The 23,558-nt window shown below is 35.5% G+C and overlaps 2 protein-coding genes across 2 annotated transcripts in view; both read left to right on the top strand.

Annotated features, from left to right (window-relative positions):
- The first annotated feature begins 820 nt into the window (after positions 1-820).
- Positions 821-6,455, top strand: LOC110037205 (mucin-5AC-like). Its single transcript, XM_020741797.1, is given in 6 exon segments — positions 821-1,549; positions 1,669-1,777; positions 3,634-3,653; positions 3,656-3,744; positions 4,790-5,803; positions 5,945-6,455. Coding segments are annotated over 6 exon segments (1,656 nt in total). The 5' UTR covers positions 821-1,386; the 3' UTR covers positions 6,206-6,455.
- A 7,025-nt stretch (positions 6,456-13,480) lies between these two features.
- Positions 13,481-23,558, top strand: part of LOC110036785 (putative serine/threonine-protein kinase) — a 12,656-nt gene continuing 2,578 nt past the window's right edge. Inside the window, exons 1-5 of the mRNA XM_020741316.1 lie at positions 13,481-13,869; positions 14,377-14,502; positions 15,374-15,504; positions 15,606-15,816; positions 15,895-16,132. Of these exons, the coding sequence (XP_020596975.1) occupies positions 14,427-14,502; positions 15,374-15,504; positions 15,606-15,816; positions 15,895-16,132 (656 nt within the window). The 5' untranslated portion in view covers positions 13,481-13,869; positions 14,377-14,426. The remainder of the gene's footprint in view (positions 13,870-14,376; positions 14,503-15,373; positions 15,505-15,605; positions 15,817-15,894; positions 16,133-23,558) is intronic.

Here is a 23,558-nt window from a genome sequence, read left to right as displayed (position 1 = left end):
TGGTCCATGTGGCTTACCACTAGTGCAGCTCTCGACTCCAGCTCTTGCGACCTGTAGACGTCATCACAACTCATTGCTACGAACTATGTGACCAATTACGACCTATGCCGCTTATAACTTGTGCAACTCATGACTTTCAATCCTTGTGACTTGTAGACGTCATCACAACTCATCATTACAACCTATATGACCAATTATAGCTAAGTAACTTACAATCATTCATGACTGAATATTATCTCCATAGCAATCAACTATAACCCATGCAACCTGCTATCAATCAGAACTACATTCATTATAACCAGACTATGATTATTATCAATGGATTACTATTATACCTCTACAATAATCAACTTTGTAACTTCATATTCCCCAATTCATAAGAAGAGTAGACCTTTATACTCATTATTCATAGCGAATTACATCAACTGAGTTAGTCTCTGTGATTTTTCCCCTTTTTCAAAGTTTTGCACATAAAAATTGAGGTGTCTCATTCTACTAAGTTCTCTTTAATTAATTGATTGTATGTTTGATTTTCATACAACATTAAGAAGATACTACTTTCAAATGCAATTCTATAGCAGTTATATAATTCATGGTTTGGTAGAATCCACAAATTAAAACAAAAAGTTGATCCATTTTGTTCCGAATCATTAATCAAGCCGAGACCAATTTATCAAAATCGTCACAAAAAAAAGGCGCCATGATCCGCATACAATGAATACAAACTGCTCTGTACTTAGCTCGGGATAGGCCCTCGATGAAGGGATAATAACAGCTGCATCAGACGAAGTTATCCAAGTTAAATAAATGCATCCGCAATGGCATTCTCGTCATTCATTCAAAAGAGTGAGCTTTCACTCTTCGGGCCGAGCAGAGTTGAAGCGGTCTGTATCAAAGATCGCTGTTTGTTTGTAAATTGCAAGAGAAGTGTGGTTCACTCCTTTCATCTGAGAAGCCATTTCAGGTTCCCTCTCATTGTAGCTTTGCTTTCAAGCTTTTAGCGGCGAAGGGGACACATATGCTTCTGATCTCATCCTCTTCTAGCTTGCTCGCCGTTTTCGATGTGTCTCTAGATCCCGACTCCATTCTTTTTTCTCTTCTTCATGGTGGAGGAGTTTGTAGCTCTGGCTTGGAAGCCATATAACTGCCCCGTCGCTTCATCTTATCCCCGTTACTAAGTCAAGATCGGGGATAAAAGATGGAAATGTGGCTCATTCCTTACCGATTTGAAGCTCGCTTTCCAGATCTGCGGTGCAAGAACTTTTTCTGAAACGAAAGAAGGTAGTTTGAAGTGGTTGTTGATCAGTTGGTAGGTTTAGGTTTAGGCGTACTGTTCTCGCGGTCATTTTGCGTGTTCCTGTGGGTTTATCTGAGGTTGTGTGGGGAATGGATCGAAGTTTTAGGGCACCGGAGCTGAGGGGAAGGACTCTGGCATCAGTGATGAAGGATAAGGAAGAGGATCTTGCCCTTTTCATGGAGATGAGGAAGCGCGACAAGGAGCGGAACAATCTTCTGCTCCAGAACTCAGATGAACTCGATCAACCGTTAGGTATTGCTTCTGTCTCGTACATGTAAAGCATTTGCTCTCATCTGGTTTTCCTTAGCATTGATGGTTAATTGTAGAGAAGTTTGGTATCTCCTATTTCTGATAATCTTTCTGATTTGTAGAGTCGCATCATGGGGGATCTCCATTATTCAAGATTGTGCCTTCAGCTGTAAGGAAAACAGGGATGGATGATTTTCTGAACTCCGACAATGAGAAGAACGATTATGACTGGTGATTCAACTAAATGATCTCCATTTCTATTTTCATGCAAATGAGCTAGTTTAGGTGTGTGAAGAATGGCATACAATTTTCAATCCAAATTACTGTTTGCATGTGTTCTTTGTGTGCTTTGCTCTTTATTTATTTATTTATTTTTTGTTTATGCCCTGCTACTTACAGGTGTTGGTTGACACACTCTAATTTTTTTTTAGTCAAGCTCAGGCTTTTGTCATGAATCTCTTATGGTTCGGATTGTGACAATAGTCTGTCTTCTTTATTTCACGGCTTTCATTAATTTGCCTTTTCTTCTGTGCCTGTCTTTATTTCACGGCTTTCATTAATTTGCCTTTTCTGTGCCTTTTTGATGTATGAGAGCGGCATTAGGGTGCAAATGAGCAGAGCAGGCTCGTTCACGAGCTCACGGGCCGAGCTTATTGAGCCACAAGCTCTCGCTCGTCCCATCTCAGCTCATTGACGCGCGAGCTGGCTCGATTTCCCTATCTCTAGTTATTTTGATGCATTTTCCGGTGAGCTCCCACTATCTCCTTGACCTCCTCTTGCCACCAATACCTTCTTGGGTGAGCTCCCATAAAAAAATTGTGTTTTTAGTTCTAGCTCGCGAGCTGTCTAATACCAGTACGAGCTGCCATTCAAGCTCGACTTGAGCTCACAATTTGCCAGACAAGCCGAGCTCGAGCTTGGCGTGGCTCGAGCTTGATTCGACTCGTTTGCACCCCTAAGTGGCAGTATCTTACTCTTCCCATTGTTGTACGCGGTGCGCCTATGCCTGAGTAAAAGCTGCAGAAGAAAGAAAAAAAAGGAGTTCTGTACAAATTTGCTAATCCAACACAACTGTGAACTCTCTAGTAAACTATTTCTATAGGCTTAAATTGTTAAGATGGCCTAGTTTCTGTTGCAGTATGATGGAAACACTGAATCTTTATTCTTTGAAATACATTGTTTCTTTGACAATGAGGTTTAGTAAAGTATTTTTCTGCTGTAATTTTGTATTGCTATATAGAGTAATTTATTCCATTTCAATGCATTTAAGTTCTTAAATATCTCAATTATATCCATTTTGGTTGTATGCCTTTTTTTTAACCATCCATTTTAATGTCTTATTTTATCAAAACTTAACATTTTTGGACCATCTGTTATGTCTCCTTTTTGGAATTGATTGAAGTTGGTCTCAGGAGTTTTTAGTTGAAAGGATAATTTTTATCATTGAATCTGAGCAATTGCATAAAAGGCCCTTTTTAGTGACTAGAGACCCTCTATAGTTTTGAGTGATGTATCGACAATTGAAAAGGGTGTCGGGATCTCCTATAAAGTTGTGAAAGGGTTGGGGAATAGTGATGAGATCTGATCAAACCTCATCCACACTAGCAATTTTAGGGGGCGTTTACATGCATATCACTCAGTTCGTATGTAATTACGTACCTCACACCAAAACTTTCTTATTTACACGCATAACACTCAAATCTTTAATATCACATCAAAAATAGCATTTTTATCACTTTTTAAAAGTTAAATATGCATTTTCATGCATATGAAAGTTTAGGTGTGGGACATTTGAAGGCATAAGAATTGCGTTCTACGTATGTAAATTTTTAAAATTGCAACATCAACCTTGCTTACCGCGGCTTCTGTCAATTTCAAATGGGTGAGATAACAGAAGGGCCTAAAAAACTAGGACTTGATAAATTGAGTGGTACTAATATGGACACACCAAAGTAGCTTTTGTAATCACTTTTAGACCTTTTTTTCTATGAACACTGCAAGATGCAAACACTTGATGAATTACATGGTAAATAATTGGTTGTTTCATTTCATATATTAATTGTAGCTTGTTAACAATTATTTTTCAGGCTTCTCACACCGCCCGGTACCTCTTTCCATCTCTGGAAAAGGAGTCTCACCGATCTCCTATAAGACATCTTTCTACTCCAAAAGGCCCCCCTGTTCTTATGAAATCTAGAGTAAGTGATAAAAATCTTATGAAAATCTCTTTTAATGTTTCTTATTAAACCTTACTTTATTACAAGCCGTGATGTTGATATTTGCAGCATTTATCTAAGTTGATAGCTTTTGTAAACAACTATTTTTAATGACTTCCATAGCACTTTGGCTTTTGTATTCTTTCTCTTATTGTGAATCTTTTGTTTCTTTGTCCCTATTAGTTAAAATGTTGGAGCTACATTGATTGGTAGCCTGACATGAGATAACATGAATGCAGTATCGAGATTTAGGGGAACAATATGTACCCTTTGAAATTAGTCAAGTGTAGGTGCTGGAATTTAAGTTCTATTATAATAAAACTTGAAAATGAAGATGATGATTCCATGCAAAAGAAAAAAAAAAGAAGATAGATGGATATTAATCTAGTGATAGAGAGAGAGAGAGCATGAATAATATTAGCTTTAGATCATGAAGATGATGATTCCATGCAAAAGAAAAAAAAAATGAAGATAGATGGATATTAATCTAGTGATAGATAGAGAGAGAGAGCATGATAATATTAGCTTTAGATTTAATGTTGCAAACTTAGATCGTACTTGTTTGCAATAAACTACTTAGTAAATCGTTGAACTTATAATGCAATGAAATTTTAAGATTTATTGTTTTTGTTTTACCCAACATAACTTAAAGGACTTGCTAAATAGATTATTGTTTGCAATAATACTTGAGTAATTTACATGATTTGTTCACATGATCTTCTAATCACAATGGAGAAATATTAATTAATGCTCCATGCTCATCAATTATTTAAAATAAATGTTTCCAATTCATTATCATCTAGCTTAATTATATCATTGATTTGATTGAAAACTAGGTTTATAGATTCTCTTATTTTATTTCCTAGAAACAATGACTATTTGCATTGTTTGCAATTATAATTTTGTAATTCATTGCATTTTGATGCTTTCACTAAGGAATTCTTTACTTAATCTATTGTTTTATCACCATTTTCATGACATTTTCAAGTTTTTTTAAACTCATGCAATTTCTATATCATACTCCCAGTTGGCGAATCCTCCTGATCCTTCTTCAAGAAGCACTACAGCTTCCACGCAACTGATGAACTCTTCTCTTTTGGGAATGAGAAGACCCTCATCTTCTGGAGGATCTAGTGTCACTTCTTCTAGGCCTCTGACTCCTAATGGCCGGCCTTCATTGCCGACAGTATCCAAACCATCCAGATCTTCAACTCCTACTTCTCGTCCTACAGTATCCACGAGATTAGCGGCTCCCCCGCCTAGATCATCCTCACCTGCTAGGTCTTCTACACCAGCATCAAGATCATCTCTACCACCAGCCAGCAAGCCTTCATCCAGGTCAGCTACCCCAACTAGAAGGCCTTCTACGCCGTCAAACTTACCTGCTAGTTCTGCTCCGCCAGGCCGGTCTACATCTGCCACTAGGTCTGGTACTGCCACGAGTTCTGTAGCAAGGTCAAGTTCTTCAACAACTACTTCAAAATCTCAACCAGCAATGCCTATTACTCGGTCCATATCCACAACTTCTAAAACTGCGGCTCCATCTCGAGGAACTTCTCCAACTGTAAGGTCTAGACCCTGGAAACCTTCTGAAATGCCTGGTTATTCTCTCGACGCACCTCCAAATTTGAGAACATCATTACCCGAGAGACCGTCTTCTGCTTCCCGGGGCAGACCAGGACCGCCCAGCTCCAGATCATCTTCAGTGGAGAATCGGCCAAGTACAAGACCCAGGCAACAGTCTTGCTCCCCTTTGCGAGGAAGGGCTCCTAATGGAAATTTTGGTGGTGGTGGCGGTAGCAACAGCTCCATTCCAGCATTAAACAGATCACGGTTGAACAACACCGACAACGAGAGTCCAGTTGTCATAGGAACCAAGATGGTTGAGCGGGTGGTGAGCTCGAGAAGACTGGCACCTCCAAAGAACGACGAGCTGCATTCCACCATTAATTCCTCGGGTAAATCCACAGTGACACCAGAAAGTGCTGGTTTTGGGAGAACACTATCAAAAAAATCGCTCGACATGGCTCTGAGACATATGGTAATGAACTTCTCACCATTTATTTTTATAACAATTCCTCATGCAAGTCTGCTACATTGATTTTGATTACAAATTAGCACTTATGGCACCTTTATTCCATAGCATTATTTTGATTTTGGCTTCTATTTACATCATCAATAGGATATAAGGAGGAGCATGCCTAATAACCTGCGGCCATTGATGGCTAACATACCAGCATCCTCCATGTACAGCGTGAGGTCAGGGAATTCGAGAAGCAGAGTAGTTAGTATGTCAGATTCTCCTCTTGCCACCAGCAGCAATGCGAGCTCCGAGCAGAGTGTCAGTAACAATGCATTCTTTTTGGATGGAAATGAACTCTTGGATGAGTTTTGCAGTGATAAAGGAGGTATCTCTTCTCCTTCATTTTCAATGGGAAGATGATCACTGGATTTGTTTCTCTTGTCTGCCATTTTGTGTGATCTTGGAAGATTGTTTCCCTTATGCATCATCAATTCCATGGCAGCATTGCTGCGTCTAGTTACTTTCTTGTAAGCCTTAAAATATTGATTCCGATTCTGCCTGTTTTTTATATGGTATTTGTTCAAGGGATATTTTTGATGCATGTAAAAGATTCGATCACACTATTATAGAAATTATGAAGTGATGCTCTCCTTTGGAGGCTCTGTTCGTAGTGGTGTCTTTGTTTTGATGTAACTCTGGCTTCAGTTGCTATATTGTTTGGCTGTTTTGTTATGTTTTTTGGTAATAAATCAAGTCATTTTAACTCTTGTAGAGTGAACAATAAGCTTGCTTTCTGTGGTTATTAATAATAAGCTATCCTACTCAAACTCCATATTTGACCTTATTGAGTATGATCTTTTTGACCCTCTTTACTCTTAGACATGAATCGTGGTAGAGCTTGTATCCTCCAACTTGAATCGTCGAGGCTTGCATATCTCAATGTTTTTTTTTGGCTAAACTATGAGAATTTTGATAAAAAAAAATCTCTGTAATTCAAATTTCATTTTGCATCTATTTTCTTCTGGTGGCAATTTCTATCAAATATTTGAGGATCTCAAACATTTAGACTCGATGTCAACTCTAATATTTGTAGCTTTGATATGAAAAATTTTGGCATCTTTGGGGATCTCGTCATAACGCTCAATGTCAACCCAAGCAATGAGCCCTCTGACTTGTAAGTAAAAATTAAATATATTTTATATAAATATTATAAAAATGCCCCCAATTTTACTGGGGGATTTTGATGGTGTAACGTAGTTTGAGAATACAAACTCAACATTAGCTCAAATGAACTAAAAAAAATGCTCCTAGTATTGCGGGAAACATTTACAGTAACTTTGAATGCATTCTTGTTCTACAATAGAATTTCAAATATATATGAAAACAAAACAAATTATTTTCATTTTCAAATGAAATTTTGAACTTAACATCCATGAGTTAGTCATTGTGTGTATTACTTTTTCAAGTATCGACCATTGATGAGAGGTATTGATCTTTGACCTTCTAAATTGATAAGCTGACATACTCCTTGATAAACTTTTTCAATAACAGAGGAGCCCTCCCAGTTAGACATAAATTTGCCACCAACTTTTTGATGGGAAATGATTGGCCTTCTCAGCACTAGCATCAATTCCCTTTTCTGGAATGTTCTGGAACGCACCTTATGATCAAAGGCTTGGGACATATTTGCCCTGTAAATTTCCAGGTTCTGTTGAGCTTGGAGTCTCATTTCATCCGGTGCATCTAACTCTTCCATTCTCAAACCAACATTTTGCTCCTGTGTAAGATTATACTGGACAACAAATCGAAGTGATAGCAACTCAACTTCAAGTGGTAATACTGCTTATGCTCCAAATACCGATGCATAAGAAGTAGCTTTAGTTGGTGCTTTATAAGTTGTGCGATAAACTCACAACGCTTCCATCATCTTAGTATGTCATCTCGTTTATTTTTAGTGAGGACTTTCTTGAGGAGCTTAAAAAGTGTCTTGTTGAAAGCTTATGCTAAACCATTTGCCTTTGGGTTGTATATCGAAGAATATCGCTAATCAATCTTGTGTCGATCGATGAATTTGTATATATTCGTGCTTTTAAAAGCTAGGCTATTATTCAAAATAATGCAACGTGGCACACCAAATCTATAGATAATATTGAGTGAAGAAATTTATCACTTAGCAGTAACTTCTCTAAATGAGACAACTTCCGCTCATTTTGAGAAATAATCAGTTGTAGCTAGGATGAAGCGGTGTCTTCTTGATGACAGTGGATCAATCGACCCGATCACATCCGTACCTCAACATTCAAACAACCGGGATGCAATGGTTGGGTGTAATGGGTTATGCACCCGGTGTATTACATCTTCATGAATTTGACATTCATGACATTTTGTCGTATGCTCAATGCAATCTTTCACTATTGATGGGCAAAAATAACCAGTTCTTTTGATTTTCATTTCCCGATCACATCCATACCCCAATTTAGGTGTGCGCCACAAAGTCTTTCAAGCACTTCAGCTTCGTCTGACCCCAGACATCGTAGCCACATTTGTTCAAAAGATCTACGGTAGAGGGTTTCATTGACAAAAGTAAACCGTAGGGCTCTCTTTTTTATTTGTGCAGCTATCATTTTATCTGTAGGCAGTTTTCCTTCTTGGAAATAATCAATGAAGGGCTGCTTCCAACTATCTCATTCCTCTGTTGTGAGTGTCTCATACTGATTTTGAGAAAATATCTGGAGGGAGCGTGAGGAGCAACAAAAGTTACATCTTGCTTGCTTGAACTTAATGACTCCTCTGCATGCAGGAGTTTTGAGTCAAACTTTTCCAAGACTCGTCGAGTATGCACGTCGAGTAATATTGGCTCAAAATTCATGTTGGCCATCTCTTTAGCTAATTTAGCTAAATAGTTAGCTTTACTGTTTCACGCTCGAGACACTCGGGTTAGTGTGCATGCAATATTTGCTTCATCAGCTCAGTAGCCCTTTTATAATAAAAAGCTAATTCAATCTTATTTATTGTATAGATACCCAACACTTGATTTATGACTAGCTATGAATCACAAAAAAATGTGAAGTTTTTTAGCTTTAATGTGATAGCTATCTCGAGGCTAGCTATCATAGCTTCATATTCAGCTTCAATACTACTCTCGGGCCCAGTTGATCTATATGAATACCTCATTATGCCTCTCTTTGGTATCACAATGATAAAAATCAATGTCGACTCGTGCTTTTGGAAGATCTGGAGGTTGGACAGGCTTGATGGAAGGGGCTCCATGAAAATATAACTCCAAAATTTGCAGTTTCTCATTCTCCTGAATGATTAGAACTTGCTCCTCGAGCAAATCATCGTTGAGTGGAGAATCAACAGGAATTGGAGGAACAACAAGAAAATCTGCCAGAACTTGTCCTTTCACTGCTTTTGGAGGAACATATGTGATATCGAATTGTAAGAGCGGGACTGCCCATCGAGCCAGTGAATTGATGCGATGAGGATGATTTTGTGAGACAAACATGTAATGAAAAAACTTTTGAGTAGCGAAAACGAATGCCAAATAATGTTTCTCAATTGAAGAATATCTCATTTCAACTCCTATAATCCTTCGACTGATATAATATAGAACATCATTGCCTTCTTCATTGTGTTGAGCCGACAGAGCTCCAAGGGATGTTTCTAATGCTGCTATGTACAAATGAAGAGGTTTCCCTAGAGTTGGCGTTGAAAGAATGGGTGGGCTTAAGAGGTATTTCTTAATACTACCAAAAGCCTCTTGACATTCAACATCACATTTAAATGGAGCGTTCTTCATCAACTTTGAAAATGACTGACATCGGTCTGATAAGTTGGATATGAATGCACGTTGTCCTTGCAGAGAACGAAGCTGAAAAAATTTTTGGGGGAGACATCTCAACAATTGCCTTGATTTTATTGGGATCAATTTCAGTTCCTTTATGGCGTACGATATACCTAAGAAATTTTCCTGATGATACCCCAAAAGCACATTTAAGAGGATTCATTTTGAGATCAAGTTTTCTGATCCTTTCAAAGACGATCCACAAGCCTTTCAAATGATATCGAAACTAGAACGTCAACTTAACACTCCACCTTTTGATGGATCAAATAATCAAATGTATGAGTCATGATTCTTTGTTATGTTGCTCCCACATTCTTTAAACCAAATGACATAATCGTATAACAATAAATTTCAATTGACATTCTGAATGATGTATGTTTTTCATCTTCAAATGTAATTTTGATCTAAATATATCTGGATGGTCTATCCATAAAGGAGAACATATCATAATTTGATGTGTTGTCCACGAGCAATTCTGTCAGAGGGAGTGGAAAATCATCCTTCAGACATGCCTTATTGAGATCCCGAAAATCGATGCAAAAGCGAATTTGGCCGTTCTTTTCTCTCACAGGCACAATGTTGGCTATCCAATCATACATTTCTCCTCTCTTATGAAGATTGTTTCAATGAGCTTCTTGGGTTCGGTAATCACATGTTTTTCAATTCCAAGTCTCATCCTCCTTGAATCTTGTTTAACATGTTTGCATCTGGATTGATAACTAACTTGTGAATTGCTATATCAGGAGATGAGCCGGGCATTTAGTATATGATCGAGTGAAGCAGCCTCTAAATTCACAGAGCAATGTTTTTATCTTTTCAATTTTTTCTTCTGACAAAAGTGCATTGACGAAAGTTCTCATGAAAGAACCGACCAAAAAGATCACGAAGTTTGAGAGACATCACATGCTTAAATGCATTGGTAAGAAGCAAGCTGGACAATTCTTACTTCATAGCATCATGGTTTTGTCGAATATTAAGATATTGTGACTAGACATATATCAGTTAGACATTGAAACTGATATAACCAATACAACATGTCTCCTGACATGGTGATGAAAATCATCCTAGTCAAAGATGGTGTCAAATGTGTGTCACATGAACAAAACAATCCAACCTTGCAACACTTTTGTAAGCTTTAGCAAAGCAACCATAGCTAGAGATTTTTAGGGGGCATGAAGATATCTCGCCCATGCAGGGATCAACCAAGCAAACTCATGGCTTGAATTGATGCAACACTTCTTTTGACATGGTGAATAGAGTCACACCAATTGACACCTCTAATTTATATATTGAATATCAATATATTTAATAAATAATGTAAGATATATTATGCTAAATAATGGAAAATTAAACTTATTAAATTTTGATGCAAATTTTATAAGGCACATTGGATGACAAGTTATTTATATCCACTAGTTAAGAATGCTATCAATTTTTTTTTCAATATCCAACACTCATAATATTTACATCTATGCCATCTTTAATTGAATGTTAGAACTTTTTTATTTAAGAGATAAAATTAGGGATGTCAATTTAGGTTCATGGGTCCAGTTTGAGTGTGACATGAAATTGACCAGATTAGAAACTGTTTAACCTGAAAACTATCCGAATATTAAAAATGTTATAAAATTCAACCCAAACCTGACCCCCATAACCAATTTAACATAACAAATAATAGCTATCTGAGCAATTTTCGAGTCCATTTTAGGTCAATCTCATGTTGTCAGGTCAATGTCAAGTTAATTTTGGGTTTACTGGTATGTTTCTGGTTAATTTATGGTTGGAGGATCAACTCGAATGAGACCCTCGACTCGAAAATAGACTCGAAAATAATTGGAGTCCACTCGAATACGAATGTTTCGAGTCAAATTGCTGCGTCTTCAATATTTTACACCCCAAAGTAAAATATATGATGGTCAGAAAAATTTATCATAATACTTAAATTGTTATCGGTAATGTCTAATATAAAATTTTCAATTTATATAATATAAATTGTATTTTATTAAAATTTTTGTATTAGTTATATAAAATATAATAATTATGTATAATGCATGTTAATCCTCATAAATATAATATACACTTTAAAAATTAGCATCATAAAAGCATTTTGAAATTCTTGATGGAGGAATATTAAAATTTTACTATATTTATAAAAAAAAAAAATTGAAGCCCCGAAAATTTCCTTTAAATAAAAGTCTTATATATCTTAAAATAAATCTTCACAAATTTTTTTGATTAAAATGAGTTTTCTTAAGTAAAATATTAAATTTTATTTGAAACTAAAAAATGGCCTTTAACACATAAAAAATAGTGTTAACAAAACTTATATATATATATTGTGCCGCATACTTCGGTCTGTTGGATTGCATCGTTAGTGTAAAACTTCTCAGGTCGAGAGTTCAAATTCCCCCATGACGACGTGTAGAAATTATTCAATATGGACACCACATTCCGATATCTACCATTGATCACCGTGATCAAGTTTTTTTTTTTTAAAGTTAAAAAGTGAGGCTCACCGAAATACATATTGTGGTGATCGACGACGGAGATCGGACACCGCATACATCTCTACGGTGCCCGCATAGAATACTTTTTCGACGACATAAACCGTAAAGAGAGTGGTGCTCGAATTATTAGACATATTAAACATCTCTACGGTGCCCGCATAGAATACTTTTTCGATGACATAAGCCGTAAAGAGTGGTGCTCGAATTATTAGACATGTTAAGAGTGATTGTAACACACTCATATATATACATATATATATATATATATATATAATATATATATATATATATGATAATTTCAGAATAAAAATAAAAAAATTAATAATAATTATATAATTAATTTAAATAAAATTATAATTATACATTAGTTTTAATTAAAAAAAATTATACCGACGATTTTTTTAGAGTTTCCGTTAAAGGCTAATGGGCTCTGCTTCATACCTCGTACTGTGTACGTACATTTTTATTTTTATTTGTGTATTTATTTTCCCATCTGCGTACGGACGCTCGGGCCTTGTGGGGCCCGCGGGCTCTGTATTTATTGCCCATTTCCTAAAAAAAACTGCTGATTTAAGGAGACTTCCTACACCGCCAACCACCCACTCTTATACAGTGCCACGTGTACAGATAGAACTCCATAAAACCAAGTGGCCCATGTTTCATGACGTTTAAATAAATCTTATGAATAAATTCTGTTAGTAGGGCTCCATATTAATGAGTGTTTATTGTATGTTTACACGTAAATTTGTATGCGGTGTCAAATCTGTATCACTGAAATATATATATATATATAGCACGAAAATTTTTCGTGCGGTGTCTACAACAAAGCCTTAATCACACTACGTGGGGTCGGCTACGTGAATCCTTTTTCTCAATTGCGTTCTATTTAGTATCCTATTTTCATTTAGTTCTAGTAAATTAAGATCATTTTTTATATAACAAGCCCAAGTCTTCCAAGGCCTACCTCCGTCTTTCTTAACACAAGTTGAATCTAAAACATCTACTCTCCTAATCGGATCATCAGATGGTCGACGTTTAATGTGACCAAACCATCTGATGATCAATAACCGGATGACACCTCAACATATATGAGAAAGTTGTGCCCGATTATTGATGGTCCATAGTCGATATTTTCTCCTATCAAATACTCCCTAAATCACGATAAAATATTCTGCCCGGACATTACACGTCCGGACAGCCAATCACAGAACGATAGTTGGGACGAAATATTTTCTACTAAATTATAACAAAGAGATTACGGTCAAATATTTTTCCTTGGCCGGACCGAGCGATTCAAAACCGCTGATAGTGAACGGAGTGAAAAAAAAAAAAGGAGAAAAAATATGTCTTTTTATCGTTTTCCGAATGGCTGGCTGCATCTTCAACAAGTCGCTGTTGTTTCGTTTTCAGTTCAGGGTTTCTTGCCTTTGTGTTCCGTCAACTTGAGGTTCAGTAATGGCTGAAACGTGATTTTCAAACGGTCGGTGGAAATTATGACCATCAACCTCTGGTCGTCGGAGAAGAAGGAAGATAAGGGAGGAGGAATCGAGGTAAAAAGAAAACGAACTGCGTTGGGGAGTTTTCTCCCACTGCTGGTCTTATTGAAGTCCGGGCTGGTGAAGGTGAAAGAATATTAGGGTTCGAGTTGGTTTATATGGGGATTTTGTGACGCCTTTCCCGTTTTTTATCAATTGCTGGAGTATATAGTGAGAGATAGAGAACGCTTGCAGGTGCGAAGGGTTTTTTACTGCTTTTATGCTCATTTAGAGGAGCTTTTGAAAATGTGTGAAACTTGGCTATGCTGTACAGATTTCATAATTGTGTGGTGTGGAGCAGTCTTGAAATTAAGATCTGTAGTGATTTGGATGCTTTGGTGATAAATATAATGACATTATTACTTGATTTTTGTGTAGTTTTTGATCTAGAAATAATAATTTGTCATTGATGTAATATATTGCGTGGTTAGCTGAACAGTTTTGCTTTTTACTGCTTTTATGCTCATTTAGAGGAGCTTTTTGATGAGAAAATGTGTGAAACTTGGCTATGCTGTACAGATTTCATAATTGTGTGGTGTAGTGCAGTCTTGAAATTAAGATCTGTAGTGGTTTGGATGCTTTGGTGATAAATATAATGGCATTATTACTTGATTTTTGTGTAGTTTTTGATCTACAAATAATAACTTGTTATTGATGTAATAAATTGCGCAGTTAGCTGAACAGTTTTGTTCTTCTTTGTAGGTTAAGAAGCTGTTGTAGAAGTTAGAGGAAGGGAACAGTGTATCGATAGAATGGGAGCAACGTTTAGCTGCTTTATTGCACCAAAATCATCTCAAACAAAGAAGAATTCAAGTGAATCCACCATTGGTGAGTATGCTGAATCTTAAATGGTTTTCCCCGCGTTAAGACTAGGAATTTGATTGTAAGGAAACAAAATAATAGTACAAAAATAAGTTTGAAAAGCTCAAACTTATGGTTATAGATTTATAATTTACTCATAAATTATTCAGTTTATATGGCTTAGCTGCTTTGGTGCACCAAAATCATTTCCAAAGAAATAAAAATAAAAAACATTCAAATGAATTCACCATGGATGAGTAAGGTGAACTTGATTGGTTTCTCCTTTGTTAAGGGTTTGGATTCCAGGAATATGAGCAAAAAAGAAAATGAAAAAAAAAAAAAATGAAAACCTCAACCCATAAATTATTGGGATTTCATTTCATTACTTTAACCTTTTTTTACTACAAACAAAGCTTAAGTGTTTCTCTGGTCCTGCTAAATGGTATAGTTAATGCATTTATATTATTTGTCTTGCTAAATTGTACATGTTAATGCATTGTATTATTGTAGCATTGTGGTATAAATCCAAGCTTTATGTTGTTTGCATCATGAGCTTCCATTTCTTAATGATTAATGCCTTTTTGTATTGTTATTTACCATACCTTTAACATAGTTTTACTTGCATGCTATAGTAATTTGTTTGGATGGAGGCAGTTGTAATGGTTTTAGCTTGACAATATTTAATATTCAATTCGGGATATGGTGTTTAAAAGTAATGAGGAGGATTTGATGCTTCACAATGCCTTCTTTGTCTCTTTCAACTTTGTTCGTTAGATGTGAGAAAGTTTAAAAGGCAACCAATTATTAGCCTGCAAATCCATAAATTATACCATTGTGTCATTTCTAACTTTCTTTTTTCATTGTTCTTGCTCTGAATTCTTTGGATCTTGCCCTGAAGGAAATTTTGGCACACTATCCCAGTCACTAAACAGCATCCGCATGTTTAGTTATAATGAGATGATTTCAGCAACAAGGAGTTTTCATCCAACAAATAGAATAGGGCGTGGTGGATTTGGAATTGTGTATAAAGTAAGCCTTTATATGAATGTTTTTATCATTATTGCTAATCTATTGGCGTTTCTCCAAGTCATTGATCATTAATTCATTACATTTTTGTTCTTCATATGCAGGGTTTATTAAAGGATGGAACCCAAATAGCAATAAAATCACTTTCCACTGAATCAAAACAAGGAATCCATGAGTTTTTGACTGAAATTGACATGGTATCAAATATTAGGCATCCAAATCTTGTTCGATTGATTGGTTGTTGTGTTGAAGGCACTAACCGAATGCTTGTTTATGAATACATGGAAAATAATAGTCTAGCTAGTGCTCTACTTGGTAAGACCAAAAGCATTTCTGCATAGTATGGATTTGAATCGAAATTATACATTGAAGGCTTGAATTTAAACGTTTCAGGCGCTTATAATAAACAAATTGCTTTGGATTGGGCAAAAAGGGCTGCTATTTGTCTGGGCACAGCTAATGGGCTTGCGTTTCTTCATGAGGAGGCCGAGCCTCACATTGTCCATCGTGATATCAAGGCTAGTAATATTTTACTTGACGAGGATTTTCTTCCAAAAATAGGAGACTTTGGTCTAGCAAAGCTTTTTCCTGACACAGTGACTCACATTAGCACACGGGTGGCTGGGACTATGTAAGTACTATTGTTGAATTTTGAGAACCAGTATTGCACGACATAACATGGATAATGCTCTCTAGTTCTTGTGAAATTCTCAATTAATGCTGATTCATGATGCAATACATTGACTCCACAGATGACACTGAAAGACATGATTAATTTCTATAATCCTTTTGGGTCGAGTGTCTTGCATGGGGTTGCTACTTATTGAATTAATTCCCCTTCAACTATCATTTTTTATGTTTAAAGCTCCCATTAAGTACATCACATGCAACATATTCATTCTGTCTTTTTTTTATATTTTATTTTCAGCATCTTTAGTACATGCAGATTTTTGGGAGTAGCAGCATCAGCACTTCAAGTCCTTTTATTCACAAGTTTTATAAAGTTGCAATGACGATGTGGCTCTTGCTAGCAGTTTGAAACATGAAGATTAAGTAAGCTAGTGAACTCAATTATGAACTTTAAGAATCAATTCATCCTCATATGGCAATCAATAAGAATAAATTGATAAGGAGAATTCACTAAACCAACCCCAATTAATTGGAATCCGGCAGTTATGATGGTGATGATAAGCCACATTACAATTATTTAGGCACCAATATGAAGAATCTAGCAAGTTGTTTTTAATCACGTTTGATGCACTTTGACCCGATCAATCTTCTAAAGTAGTTTGGGATCATTTTTCAACTTATTGCCATGTTAAACATGATTAGGATGAAAATGAGAAAAGAAAAAACTCCACATTTACAACTTGGATTTTTTTCCATACACAATTTAGCTCTTTAAAGCATTCAATTGGCCTAACAAATAATGAAGTTTCATTCATTCATCAATTAATAATAATAATCAATTACATGCCATCAATCCCTTTTTATAGAAATTTTACATGGATAAGGCCAAAATTTAAATCCAAAATACTATTATTAGACAAGCTAAATCCTATTCAAATATTCAAAACTTATTTTATGGAAAGAGAATAATTTAACCAAATGAAATAAATTAATTACAATTTTAAAAATTAAACAACGTTGAGTATGATTATGATATGATAAGGGTTGGAAAGTATATTCAGTTGAATTGATTTGTTGTTGGATTAGACTCCTTTGATTGGCTTTTGAAAATTTTACTTCTTTTGGGCCAAGCTAGCTAATTTTTATTGCAATAATGGACCCCATTGGCAAAAACCTCCACTGTTGACGTGCTGACGAGTTTAGTGGAGGCCATGGAGAAGGAAGTTGCATCAATAGATCATCTCATGGAAGAAATGTCCATGCAATATAAAAAGTAATATGAGGGAGTTTAAGGGTTGTTTGGTTGAGTGAATTTGTGGTGTATTGTAATTCTTTTGCAGAGATTTGAGAAAATTCTCTGTTTGTATGATGAATTACAAATACAATGTAAAGTATGAATGAATTTTAAGTGTACACTGTAGTTCATTTTGACTAAATTTAAAATTCTTTTGATTTGACTGAATTTGACTTAGTGTTCACATAAAATGCTATAGGCAAGCTACCTCACTCGCTGTCGCATCCCAACAGAGCAACCAGCTGCATGCCTCCACCGCCTCTGCCTTTCAGTGCCACAGTCGTCGCTAGTTTCTTGTCGACTGTCGCAACCAAAGTTCGCCGCCGGTCGCTTGTCGGCCCCTCTGTTGCCGCTGTACAAAAAATATATTTGAAATAACTTTTTTTTTTCAATTTACTTCATTCCAAATAAAAAAAAATGTAGTCTTACGTTTATTTTATAGCGAATCAAAAGACTTGAAAGTATTTCAAATATATTGTAACCATAGTACTCAGTAAACTTTTTACGTTGCATTTCATTTTTAAGGAATATATAAAAATTCCGACTTCGATGTTGGGTGGCTCCAAACTTTATACATTTGGATGATCTTTGCAATGTGGAACAAGAATGGATTATATGGAAATAAAAATATAAATTTAATCTCTTTGGAACTAATATAAATAGTAATCATATGAAGTAGCATGTCTTTTTTGACATTTTTTTATCATATAAATTATAAGATTAAATCTTTCAAGGTGTAAAATTTGTCTAAAGAATGCTTCACCCTAGGAGCCTGCTCTATACATGAACCTGAAAAAAATAAAAATCATAAGTATGAAAATCAGCACATGCACAAATAAATAAACATAAAAAAAAATAATAACAGACTGATTGCTGCTGGGTTGATAATATATTACAGGAAAACAAAAGACAGTCAAGTCACATTCCACATAAACAACATGATTTAAGGCTATACAATAATATTTCTTGTAATTAAGATATGAGACATTAGCAGGCTACTTCTTGTCCTCTCCGAGACATGGTCTTGATCTCATGCTCTAAGGAACTCATGTTTGTACCTTATTTCTAATATAAACTTAATTCTAGACTCTAAAATTATATATTAAACTCAAAAGATTATAGGCAATACCTATAAAATAGATGTTAGTATGCAGACATACAAAGCATGCAATTTTAAAGAGTTATATTAGATGAGAGAATTACTTAGCTAGCACCTACAAAAAAGATAATATCCTAACATTTAAATTTTTAGCTTTTCCTCTAGTTATTGTAACTCCTTGTAGAAGATCGCAATGCGTGTATCTCATACTCGGTGAACACAAAAAAATAAATATAAAATATGTGACTAGACACAAATTAATATTGAACAATAATCACATGCATGAAAATATTGATTACATTCTTTCCTAATATAAACAAACATCTAAGAGGGGTGCGTTAATCACATACACATAATAAGTGTGTGCAAATTAGTATGACGTAAGACAAACTCATATAATTTTAGTATAGCCACCAAGTCTGGGGCCCACTCTAAGGATCTAAATAAACTAACATTCATCACTCTGATGTTGATGTATTAATTTTAAAATAGATTTTAAAATATAATCATATTAGTAAAAATGGATTTTTTTTTGTTTTGAAAATTGTTATCTCATTTGGTCTAAATATTATATAACTTTGTTTAAAATATATTTTGAAATATGATTATAAATTATAATTTTTATAAAGTAAATTATTTTGAAACATGGCCTTAACTATGTCTATAGCAATCAAAGTGATACCTTTTAGATTACTTAGATGCTTAGCAAAATCATAAGAATATGATTCTAATATGATAATTTACATTGTTTGAAAGAGAAATTCAAGAACAATATTCATTAACACATTAAAATCAAGGGTTTATCTCACATCTACTAGGAGGTTTATCATGAAAGTGCTGACTCGCTTAAATCTATATGCTAACGTTATATGGTTGTACTAATGGGTTACAAAAGAAAGTGTCTCATGCAATGAATACAACATACGTGTTTGAAATACATTCTCAAACACTTGAGATAAAAATGTAGAAGAAAGGGCAACACATCAGTAGCACAATACATATGCATAGTGATGGTTTATGGTAGGTGTGCCCCAAACGAATGGCATTAAGAAATGTGATGCATGTATACACGACTGAAGAAATCATATGCTTGAAGTTCATTTTTAGGAGTATAATGCATTGCATTAAACTATGCAAAAGAGTTAACATAACACACTAAGGGTCTATTTGGGGCAACTGCAGTTGTTTGAAGAAGCAACTCTGAAATTGCTGTTCAAAAATCTGCGATGGCTATTTCAATTTTTTTTTTTGAAAAAGTCAGATTGCAGTTTTCTAGCAGACACCGCATATAACTAGGTTCGGTGAGAAAACGTAGCTTTCAGCTGTAACTTTTTGAAAGAACATGCAAAACACAGTTTTGTCAAATAAAAAAAAAACTGTGGTGCGGCACCACTCCGCCTCCTCAAATGATCCTTAAGTGTTTATTATTCAAGCCAACATGCAAATTAAATGTGCTTGACTAGCTTGTAATACACAGATAAAATGCTATCTTTGAGCATAATATGACAAACAATTGATAGTTCTAGATTTTAAAAAAACCATGATATGATTAATTACAAAAGTTTTAAGTTATTTATTCATTACAAGGTCATACATGATCATTAGTTTAAGGAACTAATACCTCTCACCATGACATTGAACTGTTAATTCATTTTTCTACTTGGCAAGAAATGAGAGAATTTAAATATTTTATGAATTAGCTAGTTGAGTAACCGAATATTCAACATCCTAAAAATGAAGATGGTTATTGTAATAACTGAAATAAAATAATAATGATAATAAATAAATAAGATGCATGCAGTTAGAGGAGACTCATCCCCTTGTAATAATTATATTGCTCTTTCCTTCGCACTTCTCCTCATTCGGGCCATCGAATGAGAGAGGGAGAGAACAACAGCGAAAAAGGGAAGAAGGGAGAAGCTTCATTCCAACCCTAATTTGTGACTTGTTTGTGAGCAAAGGAATAAGGTGCAGGAAAAGGAAGCAACGACAGTGAAGGGAGAGGAAGAAAAAGGAGTGTGTCTCTTGTGAGTGATCATTCTCTACTCCTATTGGACCATTTTTCTCATTCCCATGTTGAAAATTCGGCTAGAGGTGGTTGAACTTGGTCAACTTATGCTAAAAATCAATTAAATCCAAAAGCATCTTGGCATGGTGCCTTGGGCACACGCTGGCTCTTGTGGGCATGTGCAGGCACAAGCTAGTGTGACTAAAGCAGGCATGGGCACGTAGAGCACGGTATGCGTGCATGGGGATTCCCTTCAGCCATGTGGGATTTTCTTGGAATATTTTGGACGATATAAATCACATGAAATTTGTATATGACCCAAAATATTAAACATGTTGCCCATAAATATTTTTGCATAATAAATGCAGTGGAAATTCAGCTGGGGCTGGAATTTCAATTGGAAGTTGGAGATAATCAGTTGCTGGATTTGATAATAATATAAGAATCTATAAAAATAATTGTCTTCTTGTCTCTTCATTCATAATCCCTATCGCTCCGAAGTATTGCTAAAGTCCCCATAGGAAATTGTCCACTTCCTTCGAGTGGCGAGCTCCTTCAAAACTATTTGGTTTTGGAACTTCAATCCTCTTTGCTTCGAAGTTGTGATGGTTGGTGGGTGTCTCTAGTGCCCTCTTGCATAGCGAGATGTCTCCACACATTTCGTCCAAGCTTAGCCTGTACGTCGCTTATCTCTTTTTCATGGGCTCTTCGTATTTTCTGGAGCTCCCCATCAAATCCTCCCGCATCTTAGCCATTTGATCCCTTTAGGATTCCTCGAGTTAGAGCATCACACCTCTTATATTTGAATGAATTGTGATGTCCTCTTCCTCGAGTCCATCAACCTCTTGTCCAAGATCTTTTATCTGGGCCTCCATGCCATTCATCGCCTCCTCCACCTGAGCATGGTGCGAATCAAAGCCGCACATGATCTCCTTGAACATCCCATGTGGTTTGGATGCAACTGGATTTCGTTGCTCCTGACAACCTCGCACTTGTTGAGATGATTCCACATTAGTGGCTTCAGACTTCATTACGTGCTCTTTGATGTTTTTTGCCATACCTTCGAAACCGAGGCTCTCATTCTTAGCCATTTCATTTGATATAGGCCAATTTTAACCTCTAGTAATATTTTAGAATTGGATCTCAGGCATTACTGTAAACATATTGTTGATAACTCATAATTTTTCTATTCAAGGTCAAAAGGAGGTTTTCATCATGAAAATCTTCATAAGGATTACCATCATAAAGTTCATCATCAATAAAAGGTCTTTCATCATAAACCTCTTCATAAACAGAATTATTATTTATTTTTGGCATATATTGTTGAATTGGGAAAGGTCTAAAGTTATGGAGTCGTAGGATTTTGGGTAAACTATATTGTCGATTGCATGGGATTTAGCGAAGGTGCCCATTTGAGTTAGTTTATTTCACGGTGTAACCTAGCTAATGCTTCATTGATTTAGTAACATGCATCATCATAAGTATGTGAACAATAGAAATTATAGGCATCATTATACATGTAATGATAATTAGATTTAAAAGTATAGGAGTTACATCCACAAGTGTAAACTCTTTGGGGATTGAAAATGAGAATGATAAAATATAACATTCATAATATGCTGAAATTATACCACCGAAACTTGAGAAGATGGTTGTGAATCAACTACTTAGAATTTCTATCGGTGGCTGCCACCATGTCGGAGTAGAAAGAGTGTAACCAATAGGAAGAATGGTTGTCCTTCAAATTTTGCTAATCAAAGCTGATGGGGAAGACAATGAGTTTTCTATTTCCTTTTTGGCTGAGAGATGAGTATAGTTGCATTAGGGAGCTTTGTGAAAGTTGCACGATAGGGGGTGAAATTGAAGAAAATGGTTCTTTGTTTGTGCTGCGAAATTGAACTAAGATCACTGTTTATAGTGTGTAGCGAAAGACGAAAATTGTGATGATGTAAAGGACTCGTGTATTACTTGTGAGTGGAAAGTTGTCGAATTTTGGGATGATGTTGGTGACAAGGTCCTATCACTGAGAACAAAGTAAAGAGGAAGGGTTTGCTAGGCAACCATCAAATGAAGGGTTGCACCATTGGTCCAGTGATTGCAAATGAGATAACAAGATGCATATGTGGTTGTTGTGAGTATGTATTGCATAAAAGACTTGAATAGATGGGTGTTATTATGATGCACAAACCTAGTTGATGGAATTGAAGATCTCTATAAAGGATTTGCCCCAATGATCACAATAATTCAGGTGTGCAATATGCACAGGTCGCACTTCATGTGCATGCGATCTGCAAAGGAACAGATGTGATTGGGGCTAGCAGCGGTCAGATGTTATGCAACAAAATAATGACATGAAAGAAGATTGTAGATTTGGCTTCCGCACATGAGAGATGGGCTTGTAAGGTGAGCAAGGAAGCCTCTACTGGATTTGATAATAAAATGGATGGAATGGTGAAGAAAAACTCATTGACACAAGTTGGGACATCTTGCATACTTAGATCTTGAAAGCATCTGATCAGACTCACAAATAATCAAATTTCATTCGTTCATGTTTTTAAATTAAGAATCAATTGCAAACCATTATCATTATTTATAGAAATATGATTACATGAAAATGGATAAAATTTAAATCCATCTATTCTTATACCGAGATCAAGTCAAACCATATCAAACTGTTCAAACATAATTTTATCCGAAGAGAATAATTTGATCTAATAAATAAATCAAATAAAATAATTGGCCATATTGAAATGTGGTTTTTAAAAAGTTTGAAAATTTGTCTGGTTCGACTTTTCTTACTTATTTTAATTGACAAGCAAAAGCCTGGTTTTTTTGTAGGCAAATTACTTAATTTTTATTGCATAATATTAAGCCACTTAGAGGACTATTTTTCTAGTTTTTTTCTACCGTCTATTATATAAATATGTTTGCGGTTATTATTTTAAATGCTACAAAGCTATCCTTTCATCCTAACCTCCTAACCTAATAATATATATATATATATATATATATATTGATTGTGGCCT

Source organism: Phalaenopsis equestris, unplaced genomic scaffold (assembly GCF_001263595.1).
Source record: "Phalaenopsis equestris unplaced genomic scaffold, ASM126359v1 Scaffold000002, whole genome shotgun sequence".
NCBI classification, from domain to species: Eukaryota; Viridiplantae; Streptophyta; class Magnoliopsida; order Asparagales; family Orchidaceae; genus Phalaenopsis; species Phalaenopsis equestris.
The sequence above is the reverse complement of the archived record's forward strand: the minus strand, read 5'-3'. Positions and strand labels throughout refer to the sequence as shown.